The 27,870-nt window shown below is 32.1% G+C and overlaps 1 protein-coding gene across 7 annotated transcripts in view; it reads left to right on the plus strand.

Moving 5' to 3' along the window:
- The window catches only part of LOC117181502 (zinc finger protein 853-like), a 99,388-nt gene that overhangs the window by 39,370 nt on the left and 32,148 nt on the right, over positions 1-27,870 (plus strand). For 6 of the 7 annotated variants that reach the window (XM_033374243.1, XM_033374248.1, XM_033374245.1 and 3 more), the window contains exon 3: positions 7,895-8,219. In XM_033374243.1, coding sequence (XP_033230134.1) covers positions 7,895-8,219 — 325 coding nt within the window. The remainder of the gene's footprint in view (positions 1-7,894; positions 8,220-27,870) is intronic. The other variant, XM_033374249.1, reaches the window with a different exon arrangement.

The following is a 27,870-nucleotide window of genomic DNA, read 5'->3' on the forward strand; positions in this document are numbered from 1 at the left end:
AAGGTTTAATCAAGCTTTTTTAACATTTCTGAAGTAACCATTTTTTTCAATTCTACATTTCGTAAAATTGACCAAATTAACAATGTTTACTAAATTTGGAATCAGTCGGGGATTATTTAGAAATTTGATAGGAGTTTTTCAGCGTGAAAGAATTAGCAACATTAAGGGAATAATATGCCAAAAAGATTTTAAATAGAAATTGACCCAATTGTGAGAGAATTGGGTTTTTTCACTTTTCAAGGAAATTTCTAAAAAGCTTTCAAAATACGATTCTGATTTTTATATATACAGTGCCGGAATTGTACTTCTACTCACCAAAATCGAATAAAAACAGGCTTATCTTAAAAAACGACTTACCCTGAGAAAAATTAAAAAGTTAATCAAGTTCCACGTTAGTTGAGCCCCACTTGATAAAGATCGACCTCTTTTCCCTTTTTTACACATTTTTGATTCTCAACTTCCACTTCCTGCATGCTTTAGGCAAGTGAATAGCAAAAATGTAAGCTTCACTAAATTAAAATCTGAAGTGTTCTCTTCAAAGTAAGGTCAAGAAAATAAGAAAATATGTATTTATTTTCAAATTATCGTAAAAAAGCGAGCGCAGTCTTTTGACTTTTATTTTCTGCTCGACTGCCGCTCGATCGACCGATCTCATTTAAAAGAGGAGATATTGGACTTTAATTTAACGAGGTTGAGTTTTTTCCATTCACTTCCCTAAAACATACAAGGCATGGAAGATAAGAATATTTGTCAAAAAAAAACTTAAATTTTCGCTGAATTAGTCACTTTTTACGAGAAGCCTCTTTTTCATGCGATTTTCGTAAGTGAAATTACAATTTTCACCGGTAATGTAAAATATGTTTTTCAGAGAGAAAAAAAATACTAATTCATAAGTGGATAGACACTTTGAATTAAATACAACTGAGGTAAAAATCGCTATGTTCCTATTATTGATTTAAATAGAATAAGAAAATTTTGTAATTAAAAATATAAATATTCGTGTGATAAATTAACTTTTTTATCATTTTTTATTTTTTTCCAACTTATAGAAAATGTGCTTCATGTATAATTATGTATCAGAGAGAAATTTGGAAACATATTATCATAATATTTTTTTCGGTTAAATATTAAGTAGGTACTAGAAAATTAAGAATTTTCGCCCCTCTATAGAGTTTGATGCAACCTTTGTATATTTAATTGAACTGGATTTTAAAAAGCTATTTGAAATTCTGTAATTTCATCAAATACAAAAGTAAGAAAGAAAACATTTTCTTCTAATTTATTAAAAAGAATGCTTTTAAATAGTGATATTTTTAACAATTGTTAGTTAAGCTTTTTTAAGTTGTAGTGAATCTGTTATTAGACTTATTTCAGCTTTAAAATTAACACCATTGACAGTCTTTAGTCGCGTACAATTATCTTGTTTTAATCACAGAATAGACCTTTTTTGCTGGACTGAAAAATAATCATCAATTTTGAAACCTTGTGATTAGTTGATTATTTATGATAATATTTTAATATTTTACATGCATTATACATATTGCAATTTTTAGAGACAGAAGATTTTGTATAGAATATGATATAAAATTGTGTAAGTTGGGGTAAAATCAATAAAAATATCAATTAAAAGTATCAAAAAAATATTCAAAAATAAATTTGAGTTTTCATCAAAACATAAAATTGCATTTTCCAAATTATGAAAATTTGTTTCATTGAACCAATTCTGTAATGACACATTTTAGGATATGCGTATTTAAAAAAATTTCAGGCATTCAAATAATATGTGTTTTCAATATGCAATTCAAATTGGAAAATACTGTGCAATAATTTAATTTTCACGTTGCTATTCGAATGAGGAAGTAATATGCAATTTTTAATTCTATTTTATTAGTGATGGATCATTACTTGACAGATATTCAATATATGTTGACAGTGAGGTAGAGACAACATTCAAAATTTGTAATAACTTATAAGAAGATCACATTAGCTCTGCTTGAAATCAGTCTGCTAAAAATATCCTTTTTTTAATACTGGTTGACAAATACAATTCGTCCTATGACGAATATTCTTAAAATTGACAAAGAAACTCTTTTTTCGATTGATACAGTTGTAAAATTCTAAAAAATTGCATTGTTTAAACATAAACATGTAATGGTATTAATATTGTCAAGTAATTTCAAACTTCTAACATATTTACCTGTTTTCCAGTTTTTCATATCTTTTTTATATAAACTATTCGTAATATAATATTAATATATTTTTTTGGAAAGATTAAATTTCTTGACTTCTATTTTATCAATGTCTTATAATTTTACCAAAGGTATTGATAATTCAATTATATCAATAAAAAGGTATCTTCTTATTAGAATCTGGATAGACTTTCAAAGTCGTACCTGAAATCTCTCTCAATTGTATCTAATTTTGATTTACAACAGTTGTTTAAAATTGTAAACAATACAATTTTAAAGTGTTGTAAGAAGCTTGTAGAATTTATAAGCAAAACTCTTCGAATATAATGGGCGAAAATAAAAAAGCAAACAAAGTGAAAAGGTGTCTGTCGGCGCCTCACCTTACGCTTTTCGTTTTCGATTTTACGATTATGAGAGAAGTGCGTGCAACCCATGATTAACCAACCAAACATTCGGAAGCGAGGGAAAAAAAACTGTTTAGGCACATAATTATAGGAATCTGGAGGAACATTGAAAACCGTCGAATTTGCGGTCATTACGCGACCCCGCCCCGCCCCCTGCCCTGTTGAAGCCCTTCAATTATTACTTCAGACGTATCGCAACGGGTCTCTGATATTCTTGGCCAGCTACTAATAGAAATCGAAGGACGACCACCTCGGTCTTTCGAGTTCTTTCTGTGAGAGTTGTTTTTACATAATCTAATAGAAAAATGACACCGTTCTAAAACAAACGATATCCACAAGTCTCAGCCAGCAAAAGAACTTTAAACACCAGATAATAGAAAATAAAACTTAAGAAGGAAATATTCTTTTAGAAAAGGCAGAAAACACATGCATTTAGTTTAAAAACATATAAACTAGTGATTTGGGGAGACAATTTTTTGGGAAAATAGTATAAGTGAAAGATGAAGGTACTAAGTCACTGTGATCCATGATCGCAGTAATAAATGCCAGAATTCAAGTTGAGTATGATAACGATATAGTCATCATAGGAATATCTAGTTAGAGATTCAGAAATGATTGCTACAGACATAACTAAATTATAGGATAACTGTGTGCCGTACGTGCTCGCTTTCCCGTCTCGAATATGTATGTCCTACTGAAATATTACGACCCGTATTCGCACCTCAAGTTTACATATAGAGGCGCCGTTCGTATTTTTAGAGCTGAACGGTAATTCAGATATCTATCCGAAGTAAATATGAATTTAGTATTAATAGCATCTATATGCTTAACAATAATGCTACATAACCCTGAGTTATGAATACAACAGCCAATGTTCAGCTTCATGCACTTGGAGTACATAATCATCTCTCTGATCAAAACATTAAACCAATCGGCGAGTAGAGATTGCTTACAGTAAACCATCAGGTGTTTCTGAAGTTTCGACCCCGTCGAGGTGAATACAGTGAGAATTCAGTGATTTTGGTAGCAGAAGTCCAAGAAGCGAATTTTCCTCGTCGCATACAAGTCATTAAACTGCCGCCACAAGGAGAAAAAAGTAGAATTTTTACTCTGTTGAACCTGACGGGCTCTTGGAACTTCGGAAATTGATAAGATTATTTGTCAATAAATTTTTTATTTGTTTAGCTGAAAGTAATGCCATATTGGAATGAATTGTCAAACTTTACTGTAAATTTGTAAATATCGTGCTCAGAATCAGGATATCTATCATTAAAAGGTTATAACTCCAATAAATACAATCAGCCTTGCGAGAATTGATTGAAATTTAATCAGCTTCAATTTGAAAAATAAAATTTTTTAAAGGTTGAGAAATACGACATTTAGAACGTTTAAAAAAACACACATTTTCCTCATTGTGAGACGTTACTCGTTAGGGCTGAAATCCAGATTTTTCTAAAGGATTAGGGCCGACAATTACAGACTAGAATCCCTCAACATCTCGCTTTTCCATTATTCCGGGTCTAGATAGACAGATCCTGGATTTGACCCGATTGGGCTCGCGAAATCTGTAGGCTAGGTGGTTTAGGTTTGCTCGATTAGGTGATGGTTGACCCATTAAATACGAATCTGATCATGATTCTCGTACATCAGGAGTTGAAGACCATCGCCCAGCCACAGAAAAACTCATCCACACAGATAGTCTCATCAGTCTTTATACAAAGATACTTAGATGTTTCAGTTGGCGAGTGCGTGGGTGGGTGATGAATAATGTGTGCGTGCCCATGATGTGTGTAGGTACTGTTTGTACCATGGCTACGGAGAGGGCATATGGCCAGCAGGTGAGACCTTTGCTTTGTATTCCAAGTGCATAAAGTAGCCTACTTCGAGTGTACCACTCGATGAACGTAACTCACGAAAAAAAGGGTTGTGCCGCTTCTCCTAAAATGCTAACGATCCCTTCGAGCTGTAGGTGGCGCCGGAAGGAGTGAAAGCAGGACAATAAGTTGCCTCGAGCAGGACAGGACAGCTACTTCGAATTCGATTCCGAAAGGGGACTATGAGTTAGAGTCGCATCTTTTTCTCAAATGTACACTCGTTCTTCTTTGATATATTTTTCCATTATTAAGGACATTAAGCCGACCAGAACTTGGTTTCTTCTTCTTCACCTTTTTTTCTCATTATTCGTGGTCAGGCGATAAATCAGAAAAAAAATTCCAAGCCACTTGGGCGTCGTGTCGAGACGCCGCGCGACGCAATTTTCCGTCTGCTCGGAGATAAAAGATTGATTAATGAAGAAGCCAAACCCCTTCTGGGTACAAGTTTTTAAAGAGCAAATTTTGGAATGATTTGAGGTAGATTTTAGGATGGTCAGATTGTCAAGTGGGTGCGATAAGGCTTTTGATCAAGAGATAAAAATACTGGCTTTTAAATGAGTGCTTTACCTTAAATTTAGAATTATTTAGAATAAGGAACTAGCAAATTGACTCTAAGCTGCTTCCATTAAATAATTACGTTAAAACCTAATATTTGAATTATTAATATTCAAAATTGTGCAATTTTTAACGTTTGAGTTACTCATTCAACTTTCGTAGGACCCTAAGTAAAAAAATTAGTTGAATATTTTAATTCTAAATTGTTGCAACTTTCAAATTTTGAAGAATATAAATTCTTAAACTTGAATTGTTTTATTTGATCCGTTTTAAATTTGAATTTTCTCAATTTCGAATGCTGAATTGAAATGGTGGAATTCTGAATAGTATGCGGGAAAATTCAAAATTCAACAACCATGAACATTACATATAAAGTCGTACAAGTTTGAAAGTTAGATGTACTATTTTTCGATGAAACGATTACAATTTAAAATTATGATATAAATGGTTCTCAAAATTTGAAATTGCTTAGTTTTTAAAGCTTAAAATACTATTTATACATTCTTTCAGGATGCCAGATGACATTTATGGAGATAGCTATTTGGATAAAAATGCTAAATTTTGAAAAGTGTTAGCTATAATTTAGAGTTTATTAATTGGAAAATTTAAAATCTTTAAATAGGAATTGTTCCAATTAAGACATTGTTTAGTTTTCAAAACTTTAGCTTCAAAATTCTTGAATGCAAACATCTCAAAGTTAAAATTCTCAAATTCTGCTTAGAATACTAGAATATTTGCTAGTTCTGCCTGGGTGAAGAATTCCGTGACACTTTTAAATAAATGTTTGTTTCTAAATAATAAAATTGTGAAGATGGAAAAAGGTTCGAATGATTCTTTTCCATCTCGAAATGTGGAGGAATTGTTTATGGTGCACCTCACTTGCCCCATCGCTTAAATAATCATTAGGAGTGTCGAAGGACGAACTTTGGTAGCGTCGTTAAAAATGTGCAACTTTAGATTTGCGCGCCAAACCGTTTGTCACCATACCCTAACTGCCCCAACTCCTTCAACAACCCGGCTCCGGTTAATCATCGCGAAAGTCTGTCGACCCAGTCGCCAGAAAGATGGGGTTAAAGGTGCAGAACGAGAATAAAATTGCCAAAAACAAATATTGACGTCCACCACTAAATGCCAAAGTCTTAGGGGAGCTCAATCCTGAAATTGCGCTGAAGAATCTTCACAAGTTAATCATCCCCATCCAGTTTAATGCTTTGCCACTTCAATCATATTTAAAAAGAGGATGATATACATTTGTCATTTAGATTTTTATAAATAAGATTCGCCTACAATAATTTCTGGTAAAATTGTGTCTGACTAACCCTATACTTCTTTCTGAAGACACATTTCTTCAATAAAAGTGACATTGAGACTAATCTCTTCGTCATATTTTTTTTCTTTGAAGAATTTTCATTTAATCCTGATTCCTTGGCATGATAAGAAAAGATTGAAAACTCGTAAGAGTAGAAAGTAAGAGAAGTAAAAGGGAATCAGCGAAGAAAATTGGAGAGCAGGTTTTCTCTCTCACGGGAATTAAGAATCAGAGATGCCCAGTGTCGATCACATTCTAACCCTCTCTCATCTCTGAAAGAATAAATCTTGTGATAGTGGGAGAGAGAGAGAGACAGAGAAGAAAAAGGGTTGATGCTGAATTCCAGTGGAGAAACTTGAGAACCCTCTGTGACAATTTCAAATCCCTCACCTCCCGCTTCCTTTCTCTTTATTTCATTCTTCTCTTTCTTTATCATTCCATCCCGTATTCTATCTTTTTTCTTCAGCAGGTCAAGGAAGGGAAGCTAAGATTCTTAAAACTTTTCACGAGATTTTTCGATTTTAATTACAGTTTTAACATATTTTAATAAAATCCTTCTCTTCCTTCTTCCTTTCGAGACTCACGCTCTTCTTTCTTTAATTCCGAAACCTTCCTCCGGCGCACTTCCTTCATTTCCTGCCGGTGACTCCTTCCAAATACCCAGGAATTTTATCAGACCGTAACGTTTTAAACCTTAACCCTTCCATGCGTCCACCCACACCTACACCAACACGAAGATGGTCTTATAACTGCAGACACCTGTTCCCGAAAAAAGCCGAAAGGATCCCTTCTTTCTTTAAGATCGGTCACTAAGCCACAGTCTTTCGCCCTCCACCTCGGGCTCAAGAGGGAAGTTTAGAGATTAGAATTAGCTGCGATGATGGACTGTAGGTATTCTACAAATTTATGTTTTTTTTTCTAGATAAAATATTTGGAATTTATGTTCAGTTGTCGTGATGTGAAATCTCGTGGTCGTGTTTTTGTGGTGCATTGTTTTATGTGCAAAAAAATTAGTTATCTTGGTATTAATTTTTAGAATTTTTAGTTGAGTGTTTCAATTTTATTTGTGAGGATAATGTTCATTTATCTTGTTACCTAAATTTCTTAGTTCAAAATGAAGTATAAAAACAACGACGGGAAACATAAAAAAAAACTATTTTATTAATTAATTTTTTTATTTAATTTACTTATCTGCAGGCCAAGGTTGCAAAGTAAAGATTTGCTTCCACTGATAAGTTTATATTCTTTCTTTATCACTTGTTAAGTAGATCAGAACCTTTTAACAAACGAAGATTCGTCTGATATTTTCACAAAAATTTTTATATTTAATGCTCTTATCAGATGACTGATGAAAGCAAGAAAATAACAAATAATTGTCATGAGACGTCAAAATAAAACAATCGAAGGAAAAACAATAAAAAATCGGGGATCGTTCTAGGTGATGTAGTATTTACTTGTGAGTAGGTTTCCCGGCAATGTTCTGATCTTGAAAAATGAAAAGGCCTGAAAATTGCCACCCCCTCTTATTCGAAAAAAGTTCAGCATACCAACTAACTCTGGCAGTTCTTCTCGCAGATCTTCATGAACAAGACTGCCACGATGATGCACGCGAGAGAACTTGGTGCAGGAGCATTGACGGGTCGTCCCGGTGGTGGTCTCCCTGGAGGATTGGCAGGCCTGGGCGTCGGCGTCGGACCTGGTGGCATGATCACCGGAAACGAAGTCAAACCTCATCAATGTCAACAATGCCTCAAATCATTTTCCAGCAATCATCAGCTCGTTCAACACATCAGGGTCCACACTGGCGAAAAGCCCTACAAATGTAGCTACTGTGATCGAAGGTTCAAACAACTTAGCCATGTCCAACAACACACCAGGCTACATACAGGTGAGTCTCCTCTTTTTAGTATCTTCATACTTGTTTTTTTAATTTTTAGTTTAATATTACCAAAAAATCGGAAACATTAATACATGCTGTGAAAAAATTGCTAAAAGGGGTTAGAAACAATGAAAATAGGAAAAATTTTTTATTAACTGAAGATTTTAGTTACTTCGGAGATTTGGATCTTCAAATATATTTATTTTAAGGTGTACCTCATGCCTAAAATTGGATAGAATCCAGATGGGTGTTACTTTATATTCAAAGCAGATATTGGTTCTGTTTTTGAAAATAATGTAATTCACTTGTTTTTCAATTTATTTATCTACAGGATTTAGTGGCTCCATTAATTATTTTGTAATATTAAAACATCTGCAATTTGATTGTACCTAAAAATTTGGTAATTAATTCTGACAAAACTGCCTCGCAATATGAAATTTAAATTTTCGCTGACCTTTCCACGAGAAAATTTTTTAATATTTTTAATTTTAAACAGTTTTGAAACTTTACAATGTCTCTTAACAATTTTAATGGAAAATTCGTATATTTTGAAATATGAAATATGAAAATTTACCCTATTTTAAAGATTGTTTATCTTGCAATGCCCCTATTTGAATTTTGTTTATTTCTAATGCTACAAGTTTACAATTATTTATTTTGCCAGGATAATAATAAATAATTTTTATTTCGAAATACTTAATATAAAATGTGATATGCATTTGTTTAATTATTTAATCATCCGCGCTAAAAATGTGTGATTGTACAATTTTATCTGTTGTAAAAAAATAGTGATTTAATTTTTTAATTTTAATTTAAAATACTTAAATTACCAAAGATTCCAATTTTATATTTGAAACATGGATTTTTTAAGTTTTATCAATGTAATATGTCACATTTCAATTACATGCAATTCCATCATTAATAAATTAATAATTAATAATATTGAAAATGTTCAGTTTAAATGCTCCTGAATAAAAAAATGTAATTCTGAGGTACAATTAAAAAACTATTTAATTCATTTTTAAAGAAATTTCAGCTCTAATCGTGAATGCTTCCAATTTAAATTGAATGCTTTTTAAGTTTCAAGTCAAACAATTTTTTATTTAAGGTGTACACAATTTCTTATTCTCCCATTTTGTTACGACCTAAAGGCTACCATTTAAAATGATTAAGTAAGTTTAAAATTTTCAAAATATTTTCAAAATTCAAATTTATACTTCTTAATTTTCGAATGGCTCGAATAAAAAATTGTTCCATCTATTGAATTTCAGGGCTCTTTTAAAAATATCATTAAACTGAACTAAAGTGATATGAATCTGACCACAATATACGGTACATTTAACCATCTCTTTTTCCATTCTACTCTTAATCGGAATCACCATAAATGGTAAATAGCTTTCTGGTCGTGAATTGTGTAGTACAGATCGTCAGAAGCAGATTACGTTTTCTTAGGTTAATGTCAGGGAAACTGATAATTCTGCAACAAAACAGTGAACGGAAGTGATCGGTACTACTATAAGAATGCTTTATCAGTCGATCTTATCACGATAAGAATTTTTTATGCTCTTAAGAAAGCCGATAAAGGGCGTCAGTGGATATCACAAAGAATTTCATTAAGGGGTGAACGTAGTCAGTCGGAAGCTATTACCCTCTAAATGGTCAGTGCTCTCTCGGACAGAGCGTTCGAACCCTTAGAAAAAAATCTCCCACACCCAAATTAACATTTACTTTGCCTATCCTCGAGAATTAAAAAAAAGAAAGAGGAAGACTTCTATGGAATTCGAGATATTTAATCACGTGTCTCGAGACTTAACTTTTTTAAATCTTTTACTTTTGTAGGCTTTACTTGCCTCTTATTGTTTTTAATTGCTTCCAATAATTTTAATCATAAATTTTTTTGCAATACATAGAGAACAGAGATACATATGTAATTTATAATAGTCCATTTGTACAATGACCCATGGACTTTCTGTGCATCGAAGATTGATAGCGACTGACCCACATTCGAATTTTCCGTTCACTGAGACTTTTTATGCTCAATAAACAAACGAAGAAAAACAGAACGTAATTGAGAGATAAAAAGTTTGTCGTCTACGATTCGCTGATCATGCTCAGTCTACAAAACTTCTTTAGTGGATTAGAATTTAATTTATGATTACGATTTATTATTGCAAAGATTTCTTTTCTTCCAGGCTTTGGGAAATAGTGGGTCAAATTTAATTTGAGAATGCTTGTAGGTGTATTAAGATTTAAAATTAAGATGCCAAATCCTGCAATTTTTCGAGGACAAATTATAGGATGTTCGTGTATTGGCTTTAAGTTTAGGGTACAGAGATTTCTTAGGTGAAAATAATGCGCATCCGTCCTTGAAGTTCTCTAGTTCTGGACTCGTTCCAGTTCGATCGAACTGACTTCACGTGTTCGCCGTTTTTTTACATTTTATATAAAGTTTCGTCTTCGTATGTTACGTAAAACAACGGCGCATCTTCTTTCCGCAGCTTGCACCGAATCGTGATAAAATAAGCGTTCGCATTGATTTTAGCCCCAACCACTCCACGGTCGAATAACTACTGCTCGACCACCCCTTACATTAATAACCCCCGCCTACCAAACCACTGATGCCCAAACACAATTCGTAAAACTTCAAGCGTGTTTTAATGCCCTATACATATATAGGGTTCGAAATTCAAGCCTTTTTGTTATTTCGAGAAAGGTCCATTTTTAGCGCATTGTTTTCTATGAAAAGGGTACGTGAATACCAACAGTTTTTTACTGATAGAAAATCGGATTGGAAATTGACAAATTTAAATGCTTTTTCAAAAAATTGAAATGAAACGTATTTTTGTAGTGTACTTTTGGAGTTTTCCATTGACAGAAAAAAAGTCCGCCAACTATGTATTTAAAATTTCTTCCTTGGTTTCTTTATTTGTAATAATGGGCATATTTGATTTAGAATGCATAATTTTGGGGGTCCAATTTTTTGTTTGGTAAAGGATCTTTTCCAAAATCCTTTTTTTTTCAATGAATGTCAAAAATTAAACGCTTATGTTTAAATTTTGTTGACATATGCTGTTTTTGTCTACTAAAGTTTAAATTATTCATTGCTTAAGTATAACGTATTTCTTTCGTTGAAATCTTGAAAAAATATTTTGTGTTTCTTACGCGGCTTGTGCATCACAGGAAATTTTCAAATGAAGAAACAGCAAATTTGGTTACTTTTTACTGATGCTAAGTTTCTGAAAAAATATCGATTGAAAAAAGAAGTTTCTTTACCTAAGTAACTGCACAATACTTTTATTGTTTAGCAAAAAAGGTTTTAAAGAATAAATCAATTTAAATAACAATTGATTCAAGAAATTAATAAAAAAATTTTTTGAAATATATAGTAAATAATATTATCAAATTTTGTAACAAACCCTGCAATATATTGAGACATTAAAGGCAAAAACTCCTGGAAATTGTACCATAAATTATTTCATTAATCATTAAAAACTGATCTGATTTTTCAGTAATGAAATGATTTTAATTACATTTGATGTGAAGTGAATTTCCACTCTTGCGCCAAGCTAATCAATCTGTGGCGTTAAAAATGGAATTCAGTCGGAAATGTTGACAAAACTCCAGCATAATGTTTGGTTTGTAAACACATTCAACTCTTTGGTAGTAAAATTAAACCCTTTTTGGAGAGACTGTAAATTCGAAGTCTGGATAGCACACATCAAATTTGCATTGTCTATATTATAAATACCAAATTTTGTGGGCAATTTATAATCTGGTAAGGCTTATTGTATTGATAATTGCATTTGTACTTTAACCGTTATATTTTCGATTCAATATTTCATCAATATATTTTCTAGAATTAAGTATAATTAGTGTACAAAAATGAAATTAAAAATCAATCAACCAATTTCTATTTAAAAATAATTTACTTTATTTGATGAATAAAATGTAAATCCCTGTACCCACACTGAAACAAATAAATTACTGGTAGTTTTATATTGCGGGTAAGATCAGCAATCTGTATGGCTGGAATAGACATACCGATGACTGATCTAACGCACAATATGATTGTACCAGCAATTCATTTCTTTCAGTGCAGTTCGCAGTCATGAATATTCGAAATAACCAGGAAAGTGCTTGACCATAAAAATATATATATAAAAATTAAATATTTTCACCTTTTACATTTTTACAAAGTGGTTGATTTTGTAAATAAATTTGACATAAACCTGTTCACTTCGATTGTATATAAAGAGGAAATCAGAGACAGAAAATGATCCGTAAATTTTTGATTTGGAGGCTGATTGTTCGAATTTGAAATTAAAAGAAAAATCAGAGGATTTAATAACCCCGTCACAATTTGGTTTACGGTCAGGTCGATATATGGGCGCGTCGATTAAAATGTATATGTGCTCGTATATCTAATTCATTAATCAAAATTTGCGAGAACGCTTGGGAATATATATTAGACAAGAGTGTGCAGCGATATCGATAGCTGGTTAATAGCGGCTGCTAGACAAATACGTTGGGGTAGTTGACTCCCTACTACTTTACCGCGCGAGAAGCATTTCAGCCTGGTTGATCAGGGAGGACCAATCTGGATGCTCCATGTCCCTCTGTGGATAAAAACGAAAAAGCGCGCGAATTTTTTGATTGCCGATCGCTCAATAATGGCAGCAAATTTAGCACGCCACCTTGTCAAATACACGCACACGAAATTTCGAAAGAGGGAGGTAGAATGAGAGATAATGATAGATAAAGTGCGCATGCACACGTGGTTAGGGTGGGGGGGGGGGGGTCTGACGCCTGAGTCAATGCGGGAGGCAGAGGCTACCAAAGATTATCCCTCCAAACGCAAAATTCAATTTTGAGGCCTAAATCTAATGATAGATTGGCCCGCTGTCACCGCGGTTTAATCGCTTGTCCTAAACGAGCAGCTTCAGTTTGTCAGAATTGTAATTTTCAATGAAGGTAACATTTCCGTCACCGGAACTTATTGGTATTTATTTTGGGTGAAATTTTTATGGAAATTGAATTTTAAAATAAACTATTAACTTTAACTTTATGACAATAAGAGGCAGATGTAACTCTCTAAGAGGGTGAAAAATTAACTACCGAATTTAAAAATCTTTTTTCGAAAATAAATGTTATTGCCATCTATATTTAATGTTTTGAAATACAGGCCTAACAAATGGAAATTTTTATCTCGAGTTTAACAATATTTGTTTATAAGAACGGACATTGAATGAAATATTGAAAAATCTATCTGGTTTTTGAAAAATAGTTTACAAGTGATTTAAAAAAATGACAGATGATAAAAACTATTGCTTAAAAAGCATTCGGTTTTTATTAACATCAATTTTTGCATCTTTAAAATATACAGAGAACAAGCAATACAAACTTTAATTCTTTCTCTCAGATAAATATTTATCTTGTTCTAACATACTAAGAAAAAACAACCCACTAATTAGAAGGTAATTTAGAGCATGTTTGGGTCATTTTAGATCATTCTACTTCGAATGGAAAGTCAGTTGTATTCATGAAAGTGCATTTTTGCAATAGATAGGTAAGTCTTCCATTTGATAAATAAAATTTCAATTTCGATTGCAATTTTTCAATTCCATCAAACAGAATAGATCTTATAAAATATTTTAAAAAATCACCTTTAACTTGGTCATAATCAAGGATGATTTTCTCGTATTACTATTACTATTACTATTACATAGTCCAATTGCCCAAAGCATCATAGTAAATCATCATAGTAAAAATGAGCTGCTTTCGAAAAACATTAACAATTTCGGTGACAAACTTACATTGTGATGTTGAAGAACAGTAAATGTAAAAGGAAACATTTCTTCAATTTAAGCTCCCAATCATTTCATATCAGGAGGTTTCCATTGAATTTAAAAATTATTTTGTTGTTCATGAATATTTTTGCTGCTTCTATGATTGTTGTACAGTCGTTTATTAATTACATCGTATTTTCCTTTTTGATCGAAAGTCTTCATTTGTAATACTTTAGTGGAGGATCGACAAATTTAATAATTGTATTAACACTGAGATTCAAAAATGGTTGGAGAACTCTTGTTTTGTTTCATATCGTGTAATAGCATTTTATCCCTCTGTTTGACAAAGCATCCTATTGGTGCATATAGATTGTAGATTATACGCGAAAAAGGCTTTTCCATGGAGCTACAACTCTGCAGTTTCCGAAAAAATTCTAAGACTAAATTCGTTAAATCCATTATTTTGAAGAGCATTTTTAAGGAAATAACTATATTTGAAGATTGTTTGCTTATTTTCAAATTTAGAAACAGTAGACTTGTCAGGAATGTTTACTCCAAAAAATAAACCATGGTTTATTTATATTCAAGAATTTTAAATAAATTTGTACGAAGCAGCAGTAAACAAAAATTCCATTACAAAAAAAGCGATAAAATAATTCTTTTTCGTTATTTACACTATTTATTCTTAAACTAAATGTTGTTTTTTAAAAAGACATGACTAATAATAACATGCCAATTCCTAAAATCATAAAACTTTTTATTCCAGAAACCTGAAAATAATTCTTTAATTATCTTTAACAATAGATAACAAATTGAATATTTATGGAAAGTTTTCAATGTTAAATTATTCAAAGAAATAAAGAATATCCAACACAAGAAAAGGAATAACAAACTTCCTGTCGAATACTTTTGCTTCGTTTGAGATTATCTTTCAGAGGGTTATTTCTTATCATTGTAAATTAAACACAGAGAAATTTATAATGAATTCATTAACTTATAATCCCCAACAATTTGTCATGATTCTGCAACTGTATGTTTGTACTGTCTCCACAAGAATCTCGTTGACTTTTTTGTCCTAATTGTGATCCAATTTCCATCTAACCTCTGACTTTTAATCAAATATCTTATTAACTATTAGAAAACATTTAAATCAAAGAAAATTCTAATTACGATCGATATTTTCACCATCATTCATGAAGAATTTCTACAAATTATTCCATAGTCAATTTCTATGCAAGTTTTGATGAATAATTAGTACATCCCTTTTGTCCATTTCCCCATAAAAACGATGCTGTTTCCACGTAGATATTTCTCTTCCGGATAGTAGTTTATTGCCGTTTTCCAGATTTGATTACAGGCAATAAACGAGTAAATGGGAATTCGATTAACTCTTCGCCAGTGTGAAATGAAGTGGCAGGAAGGGTAGTTGGTTTACTGACAAAAAATCGGGAAACCACCCTTGACCCAACAATCTCTCTCTCTTTCTTTTCCCTTTCTTCTGGCTTTTAGTACATCTTTCTCTCTCTCGCACCGTTATTATTACCTACCCTTTTCGCGTTGAGTTGGCCGCTTGAAAAAAGCGTCACGTCCTCGCCTCGAAATTGACCGGACAATTTTAAAGCCCACTTAATACTGAGAAAAATTACTGTTTCGTCGGAGCATGAATAAAAATTAAGAGAGGGAGAGAAGATCCACATTACAACCCCTTTTCCGCCGTCACTTCATAATCGTATTTATTACCAACTACGCCATTAAAAATTACCAAGTTTCTGAAAAAGCTAACATCTTTCTCTATTTAATAATATTTGTGAGAACCGTTTTAAAAGAGGTGAATACAATTAAATAGAGGGCTAATATTCATTACAATATTTCAAAATAATACTTATTTTTGGAGTGCTTAATTCAAATTCAGTTTTTCGAATTGCTAGGTAATAAAATCTAATGAAAACTGTTTGGAGGTAATTTAAAAGTTACATTTGTATTCTTGGATTGACCGGAAGTGGACATCTGCCTACTGAAATCTGGAGGCGTTTTCCGCTTCTGTATTCGGCCCGATTTCCACCACTCGCTCTGACTTTCTTGCTTTCCCACTCCTCTTTTAATTCGCTAATTTCGACCGGTTAAGAATTCATGCGACGGAACGCTCAGACGTCTCGAGAAAAATCAAAGCAAAATGCTAACGACTACCTCGTCCGTCTCGAAGGCCTCTTTGCCTCATCGTTCTTTTTGCGCCTTTTATCGTAAATGGCGCAGAATTAAAGATTAAACAAAGTGGAAACCGGCGCGGCGGCGTACTTCGTGACATTTTCATCCTCTTGTCGAGAAAAGAAAAAAAGTGAAGGAAAGAGATGAGCTGAGCAAATCTTGGCCAGCGATCTGCTTATCTTTGTAGTATCCACCTTTACATAAGGAATTCACACTGAAAGTAATACCCTTAATGTAAAATCTCTTGTGCTAAAGAGTATTTATTAACTAACAATCTTTCTAACATTTATACTATTAGTTTATGTGGCAGGTGCGTAAGACTGGATTTTTTGGGTGAGGAGAATGTTTTCAACAGGAGTAGTCGGGCAGACGCTGGCAAGCCGAAGACGAAACTGAAGATGAGCCGCAGGCAAGCCGACTGCTCCTTCTGCAAACATCAATTGAGCGAAAAAAATCTAGTCTTGCATCCCATATCCAAAAAGGTCACAAATTTCCAGATATTTCTTGGTAATTTATAATCATTTAGCACTAACTTGTAGTATCTCATTAGTTTGTAGTTATCTAATTGCTACTCACAATCACTCTTTAAATTAAACGTGAATGCTATAATGAGCTTACTACCCCTGAAAACTGCCTTTAAAAAATGTATGTGTAGTTTCAACTGCGTCTATAAATATGCGATTGTCCGTAAAGAAAGGGACCTAACGAGGAACAATCCATTTGTAATTGTTTACTCCGATGGGCAGTCTTTTATTTCCTCTTTCATAATAACAAATATTATTGCTTTATTGAAAGGTTGCAATTTAAACAATAATTATAACCGCATAATTGTGCAATCTATAACGTAAGAAATGGGGATTCCCATCCGTCAGTTACATTTTGCGCTTTTGCTAAATTGTATTAAGTAAGTTTTAATTCGTCTACAATAATGTGATTTATTTTGGAGGAAATATATCAGTAAGTAGATATTTTTTTGTGTTTTCTGTCGTAGATTCTACATGTTTGATTGAAATTTGCACACTTCAGCGCGACGCATTGGACGAGTTCAGAATTATTTTTCTAACCTCAATGAAACTTTCGCCGATTTTTCGATTTATAGCTCGAACTGACTCATACTCTGCCTTTTTCGCATTGCTGATAAGGACGCCGTAGCAGACGACAGCAACAAAATTTAACTTCATTTTTGTCTGTGGTATTAGTGCATTATAATATCGTACAAAGCTCCTGGACCTGATTGGACGCTTTCATATTGCGCTTTCTTGCAATATAGAGATTTTGCGATATCTTTTTCTCCGTGTAAATGATTCTTTGATTAATTTTTGTCAAAATGAAAGCCATTGAATTTCAAACATTGAAATGTCATCCCCTTGAAAATGATTGTGAACTTAATCATAAAAAATATGTTTAATTGTGTAATATAAGCTAAATAATAAATTCAAGCTAGGAATATTATTTCACGTTAGTAAGGGTTTGTAACCCAACTTAACCTAAACTTTTTAACACTGGGGAGTCCAATTTTGATAATTTAAAACTTTTTCCAATCTTGGAATCAAATTAGAATGTTAATTATAAGAAACATTCGAACAGTCATAAAATACCTTCTAATTTAGTGAAAACTGGACTCATTAAAATGTAGTGTGCCCTAGATGAAAAATACACTTTTTTTAGATTGAAATTAGATTTGTCTGACCGTAAAAACATATAGGGAATTAATTGACCTACCTTTGAATTCCTGGCAGACACATGAATAAATATAAGTAGGAAAATGAGGGAGATGGAGGCACACATTAAAAGAATTGATTAACAATAACGCCGTATGGCAAAGACAAATTAACCTAGTCATGCCGCATGTGCGTGGGTAATCATAGAATGAAGGAAGGTCTATTCTAATTTTCCCCAACCGTTCTCATTTTTTCCATAAGGGTTAATTTGAATAGGTCCATAGGAGCAATTGGTACAGACCATAGAGTGGGGTGACTGGACCATGAATACGCCTACACTTTTTTCGTCTTGTCTCACACCGCCCTTTTTAACAAAGGATTTTCTTTTTGTCTTCTTTCGTCCTTTTTTTTACTCTCCTTCAACCTCAGTCCCGGGTAGTTCATCCGACAAATGAGGTATTCAATTTTCTAAGTAACCCAGATATTAGATATGACGTTGATTAACACCATTTTAATCTAGGGTTAAAATTTCCAAGTAATTTCTTTTGATTTTAGACTTTTTATATTTTCTTATTGATACATAATAATATAAAATTTATATTCTAAAGTTCTTCAAATGTTCAGGCTTGAAAATAAAAATTGTTTAAGTTTAAAATTTAAAAATTAATTTTCAAAAACGGAAAATCAGCATAATTTGTTTGCTGAAATTATAAAGAAATGATATTATTCAAAAAGAGATTTTCTACTTTAACTAATTTAAATTACCCTTTTCAAATGTTTATTTTGAGAATAATTATGCATTGTACGATGTTCAGCAATATCTGCGTTTACATTTATAAAGAGAAAAGACCATTCTCAAACCCTTTATTGGGAAGATATATTTCTTCTGTTTTGAAGTTACGTAACTTACTGATATTGTCTTACAATTAGGCAATTGCTTAGACATTGCATAATATTTTTCACAAATTATATTCATGTAATAAGTATATTCAGACATGAATAAAATAATAATTAGAAAAAAATACAGTTTTGAAATGCAGATTCGGATTTGGATCCATCAGGTTTCCATGCATTATTTATTGGCCCAATTAGTTTATTAAAATCATTACGGATGCGTAGAGGAAACTATGCTTATCTCCATAATGCCTGATTTTCAAACAGTACAGAAAATACATACATTGTATTACACCTCAACCCCAAATTTATTGAAAATATGGAACTTCACCGAGAGGAAGAAATCTTAAAACGCATATTTTTATCAAAGTTAAACAATACTCATAAAAAATAGTTTTTAAAAATCTTCGTTATAGAAGTCATCGATTAAATCGCTGCATTTTCGCGATACGTTCATATTTTCCACGATCTCGTTGAAAATCCAGGCGTCCTCGCAGATTGTTGCCATGAGAATAATTTTTTTTCTCTTATCTTATCTCGAGTTTTGTGATGTAAAGTTATAGTTCAGATGTGCATGAAGGGATATGTATTTCGCGAGGATTGATGAGCATGAGAAAGTGTCAGTAATGCCGCAGAAAGATCTCTTCGGCCCGGGAATGTCCTTGAACACAAAGATAAACAGAAGCTATGATTCGCTCGAAGAAAGACGGTCACCAAGGAGATAATATCTTTCTTCACTATCAGTAGTTAGTAGAGAACTTCATCAAATTTTAAGTTTTTCTTATTTTTCTTATTTATTCTTTAAGTTTGAACCACGTACCTCCCTTTTTTAAGATGCGTAAGTTTGCTTTCCCCTCCCATCTTACGTAATAATGCCGAATAAATTTTTTTGTGAATTTATTCAAGGTTCATCAAATAATAAGCTCCGAAGATTTTTGGAATGGGGAATTGTAAAATCTCACTGTATCTTATTACTTAGCAACATACTTTATCTTTCATATAAGTAGTCGAATTTTCAACAACAAAAAATAAATTCCTGAGAAAAAATGTAATAGTTGATATTGAAAAAACAACATATTTTTATTATTAATCAAGAACAGTTAAATTGAAAAAATACGAATTTACGACAAAATAGTTCAATCCTCTACCAAGACATATTCATTTTCAACAAAACAGTTGCATTTTTTACCAAAAGTGTCAAATTTCTGCCAAAAGAGCTAAACTTTCAACTAAAAAAGTAAAATATCAGCAAGATTTGAATTTTTAACCAAGAAAGCTTTTTTAATCAATAAAAAAAACAATGCTATTCAAAATGTTGTACTTTCAATCCAAGAATGACGAGCTTTCTACCAAAGAGGTGAATTGTCTACCAAAGAATTAGATTTTGAAATGAATAGATGGAATTTCAACAAAGAACATTAATTTTCTACTAAAAAAGACGAATTCTTGTCAAAATATATCGCGCATCTTGTATATTGTCTATGAACTCCATAAAGAATAATTTTCTACCAAAAAATACGAATTTTTAACAAATTACATCAATTTTCAACCAAACAGGATGAATTTTGAACTAGTAACTTAATAGTAGACAATTTACATGAAAACAATAAACTTTAAACCAAAAATAGGGAGGGGGTGAACATTTTAGCAAATATAACAATATTCTTTTATTATTATTTTATGAACTTATGATTATTACATTTTACTATAAAGTATCTTACACGAGAAATAGTTAAGAATTGTTAACATTTCTAATTGATCAATTTTTTACGATTACGATTTAAAATAATTCCAAATGTACACAGAGGTAGTTGAAAAAAGGTCGATATTATTAAAATATTGCCACTATTTGAAAGCTTCAGCTTGAAATTAAAACATTTGAAATATTTTTATTTCTTACATTTTCCATTATTTTAGGATTTCTATCAAAAAACTTTATAAAATTTAACTGCGATCATTTAAATTTTAATCTGGTTCAAATGGAATGTATTTTAAGTAGAATGCTTCTAAAAATGGAATCAAATGTTCAATGCTTTATATTAGAAATATTCTTAAAATGTGTAAGGTTTCATCCTAAAATTGTTTAATTTAAAGCTCTACTCTTGAAATTGGAATTTCTTCAATTTATGAACACTCAAATAACATAAAAAAATACGTAAACTACAAATAATGCATCTTGTGTAAGAATATTATCAGCATAAATCAATGAAAAGAGTTATTCTTTCTCGGAAAGGAATCTTCTTCACAGATGATGGAATGGGGAAAAATTCGTTTTCTGTGGAGGCGCTAGACGCATTACTGACTTACTTTCAACCCCTTTTGAGGAGTCCTTAGAATCCTTTTGAGCGGATAAAAATCCTCATACCACTAGGTAACTTTTTCAGTAGGTTGGGAGAATCCTTCGCAGATTTTCTCAGCTATCTCTCTCGATTTATTTTCTTTTTTCTTCTCGCAGCCGATCCCTGAAGGAGTCTGTAATACAGCCCGGATATCTTTGGCTTTTAATTTCTTTGCTTTGGCTTCAGTTTCCTTGATCCCTATCACTGGTAGAAGTGACTCGGTAGGCGCGCCGCCATAAAGTAACGAACACATTTTAAATCTCATTCATGTGCACAAGAAAGAAACACAAGTCGAATCGAGATCACCCGTCTCGCAAACGGTCTGCTCACTAATCGGAATTCCTTAGGATTTCTCGAATGTCCGACTTAAATGCGTAATATTCTTACATTGTTGGATATTCCTGTACAAAACTGATTATAAATTAATAAGAGAAATTTATCAAATGGATATTATGAGACGCTGGTAGAATATTAATATAATATAAATTATCGGAAATTTATACCTGTAGATATGCAGAAGTATTTTATAATAAACCTTAGTACTTGACAGATAGCGCTGAAACGTGTCAATGCGATTTAAATTACTTATAGATGATGAACATTCTTCTTATTTTACAATATCTGTCGGTACCTTTAATCTGGAATTTAAAACTCTGTTCAATCTGTTGATTTTTTAAATCTATATTATAAAATAGAATCAAAAGTCAGTTGTTCATAAATTAATTAACTGCAGTATAATCTAACAATTACAGTCGTTAAAATTGCCGAAAATAATAATTAGCGTTTGTATCCGTAAAACTACCCTGAATGAAATGTGGTATTATTGACTTAATATGTTTGTGATTCTAAATTATTTTTAGTCAATACAAAATAAAAATAAAATAATCTAAAAATTGCTTATACTAATCAACCAATTTTGTACCTTTTTTATTTCGAATCGCTCTTATTATTTTCACCTGATAAGACAAATAGAGAAGTCATATTGTTGAAATTGCATGGAAAATTACGCGTGCGTGACCATCGGATATAAACCAGAAGGGTATATTAGATAAAAACCGTAAGTTATCGACTTATTTCAAAAAATAAGAATGAGTCTATTATAATGAGTCGTTTGGTAGAGTTCGTATATTAACTGACGATCGTAACGCCGCTTGAAGTAATTAGTCCCTGATTAAGAAAAGCAACCGGTGAATATATTCTAAGACTATCAAGGATTAGAAAAGCCGCTCTAACGTTAATTTAATGTCTGCACGGTTCGGTGTTCTCAAACTGAATAGGGAATACGTTTGCGTTTTCACCATAGCAAAAATTAGAAACACTCGGATTAGATCGTTGATCGTTTCTTGCACTTATTTTCCCGCTAGATTAAAATGTGGAGTGCCATCCATGCAGTAACTTTCTAATCACTCGCACGGAAGATACTTCTGCATGAATATCAGGCGGAAAATCAGTAACAAGGCAACGTCCGTCTTTTATCAGCGTCGGTACTGGTCAGTAGGTTAAGAATACATCATCCTACTACCGAGTCTAGCAAATCTTAAATGCCTAAATAAATTTACAAAAAATGTGTAAAAGACGAGCAGGATATTTTTTTTAGAAATTGTAAAAAATGAGTCTAATTTTAATGGGTATGTTCGAATTCCTATGTACGTTTGGAAAGAAAATGTTGCAAATTTTTCAATTTTCATCTTTCAAAATATCCATTTTGCATGGCACATTATCGTATACGCCTGTTGGGTAACCATGACAGCGCCATCAATTTGAAACTACTGGGAAGAAATTTGAATTTAATTTCAAAAAGAAATCTTATAGTAAACAACTGCTTTTAGACCTCAGTATAATATTTCTGATTAAAATGAATTGATATTTACTGTTCTTTTTCATTAACATTGCTCTAATAACTTTGAGATACCCAATAATTCGCGTGTCAGATAGCGCTGCTATCAAGCTAAAAGAGATACTCTTCAGGCGTAGTGCAACGGACTTCACATGATGGCGCAGCCAATTATTCCATTTGTAAAAAAATATGATCACATGATACGAAACAAAGTGGACAAGAGGATTATTCGTTTCTTTCAAAACAACTTTTTCTCTGAGTGGTTTTTTCAAATGAACAATTCTAAACAGTAAGCTTTCAACAAAATTTTATTTTTTTTATTTGAAATTTAACACTTAAAATTTTATACTCAAATTTGAAAATTTGAAATTTCATGAGATTACAAATTTGAAAATTTAAGGCTCTATAAATTAAAACATTTATTACCAAACGATTTGTAATTAAAAGCCTTGACGAAGAGCATAATTTTAAACTATATGTCATAAAATACTGCAGAGTTTAATATTATGAATGTTTATATTTTACAGCTTTTAAAGATGAACTATCAAACTTTTTAATGAAGTTTTTATTATTGAAATTTTTAAATCTAAAACTACTAATACAAATTAAATTCGCTTCTATGATACACTGTGAAAATTGTAACGATTTTGAGTAAGTCTTCGAAATAAACTAATTATAATTTCCGTTACGGAATTTTTCGTAAGACTAACCCTTTTCCAGCTCATTTTGGGCTAACTTTACGAAAAATTCTGTAATACTGTCCCTAGCGCTATACTTGTTCGGTTAGTTTTATTGAAAATTCCGTAATACTAGTCAGTGGTTTAAAAAAAAAATAAGAAAGATAAAATGTAACGGTTACAAATTATATCGTTCAAAATTAAAGAATTTAAGATGATATCTGCTTGACATTAAAGAATTAAAGTTCTCAAAACACTTCACGTAAAACCCTAAAAGTAAAAGATTTGAAATCTACAGAAGTCAAAACAAAATTGTTTAGAATCTCGAGACCTTGAATTACACTAAAAGCCTTTTAAATTACTGGAAGTAAATATCGCTTCATGTTTCAAATTTAATGATAACTTGAAATTCAATCTTTTCAAAAATAAATTATAATTGAACTATCTCAATTTGAAAGTGCTCATATTCAAACAATTATAAAATCAAAAAGAAGTTAAACTTGAAAATATTGAAAAATCAGAAATTAAGAAACGAGTTTCGAAAAAAAACTTCATTATACTTGCAATAATCGAAATTCTATTAATTCTGGTATTATTTGACAAAAACAGCCGTTGTTTATAAGTTTATAAGTAACTATTTAGTTAATGGTTCAAATATTTTGTTGAAAGTTCTATTGAATGCATTATGGTATACGCATTGATTTTATTTAAAAGAATTTATTATCGTATTATTTTCCTGTTTTTGTGAAAAATCACCCTATTTTCCTATTTTTTGTGAATTTTGGGGTTCGCAACTTTTCGGAGCGGGGGTGAAAAATATCTCAAAATTGGTAACCTAGATTTTTGAACGGCCCCTTATCAAAAAACGTGTAAAAATGACGAAAGGAGGAAATTTTCTTCGCACTGATCGACTGAACTTGACACATGAAAATTGGGTCCGTTATACAGCTCGCCTACTTAATGGATGCAAAAATGATATGGACTCTCGGCGCCTCGCGTACGTTTCGTCAAGATAGCATCAGCCACTGTCTGCGGAATGTCTGTCTGTAGAAGCCTTGAATTCTGTGCTGATATTCGTGTGGATGTAGAGAGCAAGTTGGCAGAGCGTTGTTACTTGTTAGCAGGCATTGACGACGTAGTGTGAACATCTTATGGATATCGATTGCCACTCTGGAAGGTAAACTATAATTTAACGCATCAAAAGCCGCTTTACCTTGCTGATTAATCAGATCTGAACGTTGGCTTTTGAGTTTCACCCTGAATAGAATCGCATAACGCGGACAGAAGCTCGTTCGCTCGATTTATATAATGCGTGCTTTGCGTCGGAAAAGATATTAACTAAAGTAGCAATAAAACACCACACCATATGCAATGTGCATTACGAATAGCTCATAATCTTTGCTGAAGTAACGTTAATTATCGTCGTATTTTACCAACCCGATGCTTTCCTTCTTTTCCACAGAGGAGAGTACACGTTTCTCAGTTTCTCACACTTTTCTGCTATAGGTACCTTTCAAAATCATACAGTAAATAAACAATCTTAGCTTTGGAACTTTGGGAATTAACATTTTAAATAGCTAAGCAAGATCATTTTTTTGTCGTTCTTTTAAGATTGAAATAACATCTAGTCTCTTATGAACACGTTTATGTACCAAAATCAGAACACAAAAAAAGCTTAGTTTCCAATTAATTTCTTTCCGGCTCATTAGAGACAAATGTGGGCGTCCGCATGAAAAATATATTTTAAACCTAAAATGTTTCCCCTAGGGCCTAGGTGAAAACAAGTCACCGGGTCATTATTGAAGTTGATACTTTGAAAAACCACTTTCCGAGAAAAATGCATCCAAACTTGGCAAGTGCCATAATCACGCGTGTTATAATTTTTCTTTAAACATAAAATATACCCATAACCATAAAAATGTAACAAAATAAAAAAGAGGGTGAGAAAGGAAAGAGTCAACTAAAACCAACCTCTCACTCTTTCCTTATTTTTTCTCCCTCCTTTTTGAACTTATAATTATTAATTACAATTCACATAATACCTGAAAATAATACATCGAAATTATTATAAAAAGTTATCTAATTTTCCATTGTTTATCAAATTTCTCTCCGTTTTGTTTTGCTTTTAAAATCAAAACATACTTTATTATTATTAAACAATGTCTTCGTTTTCACTTTTTATTTTAAACGTTTCAAATTGTACAATTGCAAACTTAACAAATTCACCATTTCAATATTTTGGATTTACAGTCCTTAGTCTAGTTGCACAAGTTGAATATCCATCTGGAAGCCTTGAATATGTATTATCGAATTTATATCATAACACTGTCAAACCCTTAAAAAAATTTATTCAAAGCCTTTACAAATTTTAAAGTTTATATTGAAAATTGACGAATTTAAATTCAAGATATAATAATTGTGCGAAGCATTCATTATTGAAATTTGCAAGCCTTAATTGCTAGAAAATTTTTAAACTGAGTCATTGAAGATTTCGCATTGTAAACTGCTAAAATTTTTAAAAAGAATATTTCGAACCTGCTTCTTGAAAAGCTTTATGTTACCGATATTTTTAATATCTAGAATCTAATTGAAAACATTCTAAGAATGCTATGCTGTATTTCGAAGATCTTCTTGAAAAATCTGAATTTAAACAACAAATTTCATCCACTATAAACTTTAACACATGATTTCAGTCATTAAGTGTTATAAAAACAATTGTGGAATTCGTTAATGAAAATTGGATGAATTTCAAGTTGTAAGAGTTCCAAGTCCAATATTTCTAGGCCACAGTTTTATAAATTACGAAATTTCCATTCGAAACGTAGTGATTTTAAATAAAATAAAATCAGATTAACAATTTTATAATTTTGGGTGTAAAATGTTCCTTTCGACATCTTTAATTTCTTGTTGTTTATCCATTTGAATTTTTCTTAAATCAAATTATTAAAACTATTGAAAAGATTCCAAGAATGAAATGCAGACACTTTTTTAAAATTTCATGCCTTTTCTGAGTTTTTCATATTAGTTTCAAAAATTCCGTACCACTTTCAAATTTTCAAGACTCTAGAGAAAACGTGATTTTATAATTGGTTTTTAAATTAAAAATAACTTCACCTGTGATAAATTGAAACTTGCGAGACCATGAGCGCTCTAATTGCTTAAATGCTCACATATAGTTTCGAAATACAGTGACAATCTATGGACACTTTTATATTGCTATGGATACATTAATCGATATTATTAAAGATAAAATTCACAAATAATTATTTCTCATAGTTGAAAGCTTAAAGACTATACAATAAGAATAGAAAACAGTGTTAAATTCTTGCCGCTTCAATCTCTTGAGATGTTTCATTATTTTTATCGCGTCTAGAATGTTAGGTTGCAGAAACTTCAATTAAAGATAATAAATAACTTTCTTTTCAAGGAAATTGTTTTTTTATCTGACATTTGGGATTGAATGGGTACAAAAATATATAAAGACGAGCCATGTATCCAGGTAGTTGCGTGTACGTATGTTTGCACGTAGGCTGAGCGTAACGTAAGTTATAACTTGGCTTACTTGGCCTAAAGTTATATGCTATAGTGTGTGAGTACACTGCACCATACGCCGTATGGCGTATGCGGCGTATGGCGTCTTGACTTGACTCCCACACATGCGGCTGTTGGCCCGCTGTGGTAGAAAGTTACTAGATGGAAATCTATATCTTATTTTACGGCCGGCGTGCTCAATATTCTTAACCTACCGGCCCGAGCTTCGCCACGGTGATAAAAGCCGTGCGTAAATCACCGCCGGGGAGAACCGCGGTTTAAAGAGCTTGAGTTCGCTTGCCAACTCACAATTAGCCCTCTGAAATCAATTTTTTGTCAAGTCACGACGACGCGGTCGTCGCGATTCGGGAAAGACAGCTGCTACCACAAGAGTTTCCGCAATCACTTCTTCAGATGTCACGGATTCAAATGTTTAAGAGTGCACAACTGCTCATGACACTTCTCATTTTTCTTCCATTCTTTTATTCTTTTAGAAGGAAAACTATAATTAGAGTTGCTATTATCAAATGATTATATTCTAGAAAGAAGTATCTTTCTAATACTGGCCCAGTACTGAAACCCCCCTAAAGATAACTATATTATGTATTAACATACTCCTGGCCCGTTTCCAGATCAATATTGATACTTGACCAACACTTTCTATTGTAGTTAGTTCTGGGGCCACTATTTGTAATATTTTTGATCCTGTGCCTTATTGTGTACTTTATAT

This window comes from Belonocnema kinseyi, chromosome 10, assembly GCF_010883055.1.
Source record: "Belonocnema kinseyi isolate 2016_QV_RU_SX_M_011 chromosome 10, B_treatae_v1, whole genome shotgun sequence".
NCBI classification, from domain to species: domain Eukaryota; kingdom Metazoa; phylum Arthropoda; class Insecta; order Hymenoptera; family Cynipidae; genus Belonocnema; species Belonocnema kinseyi.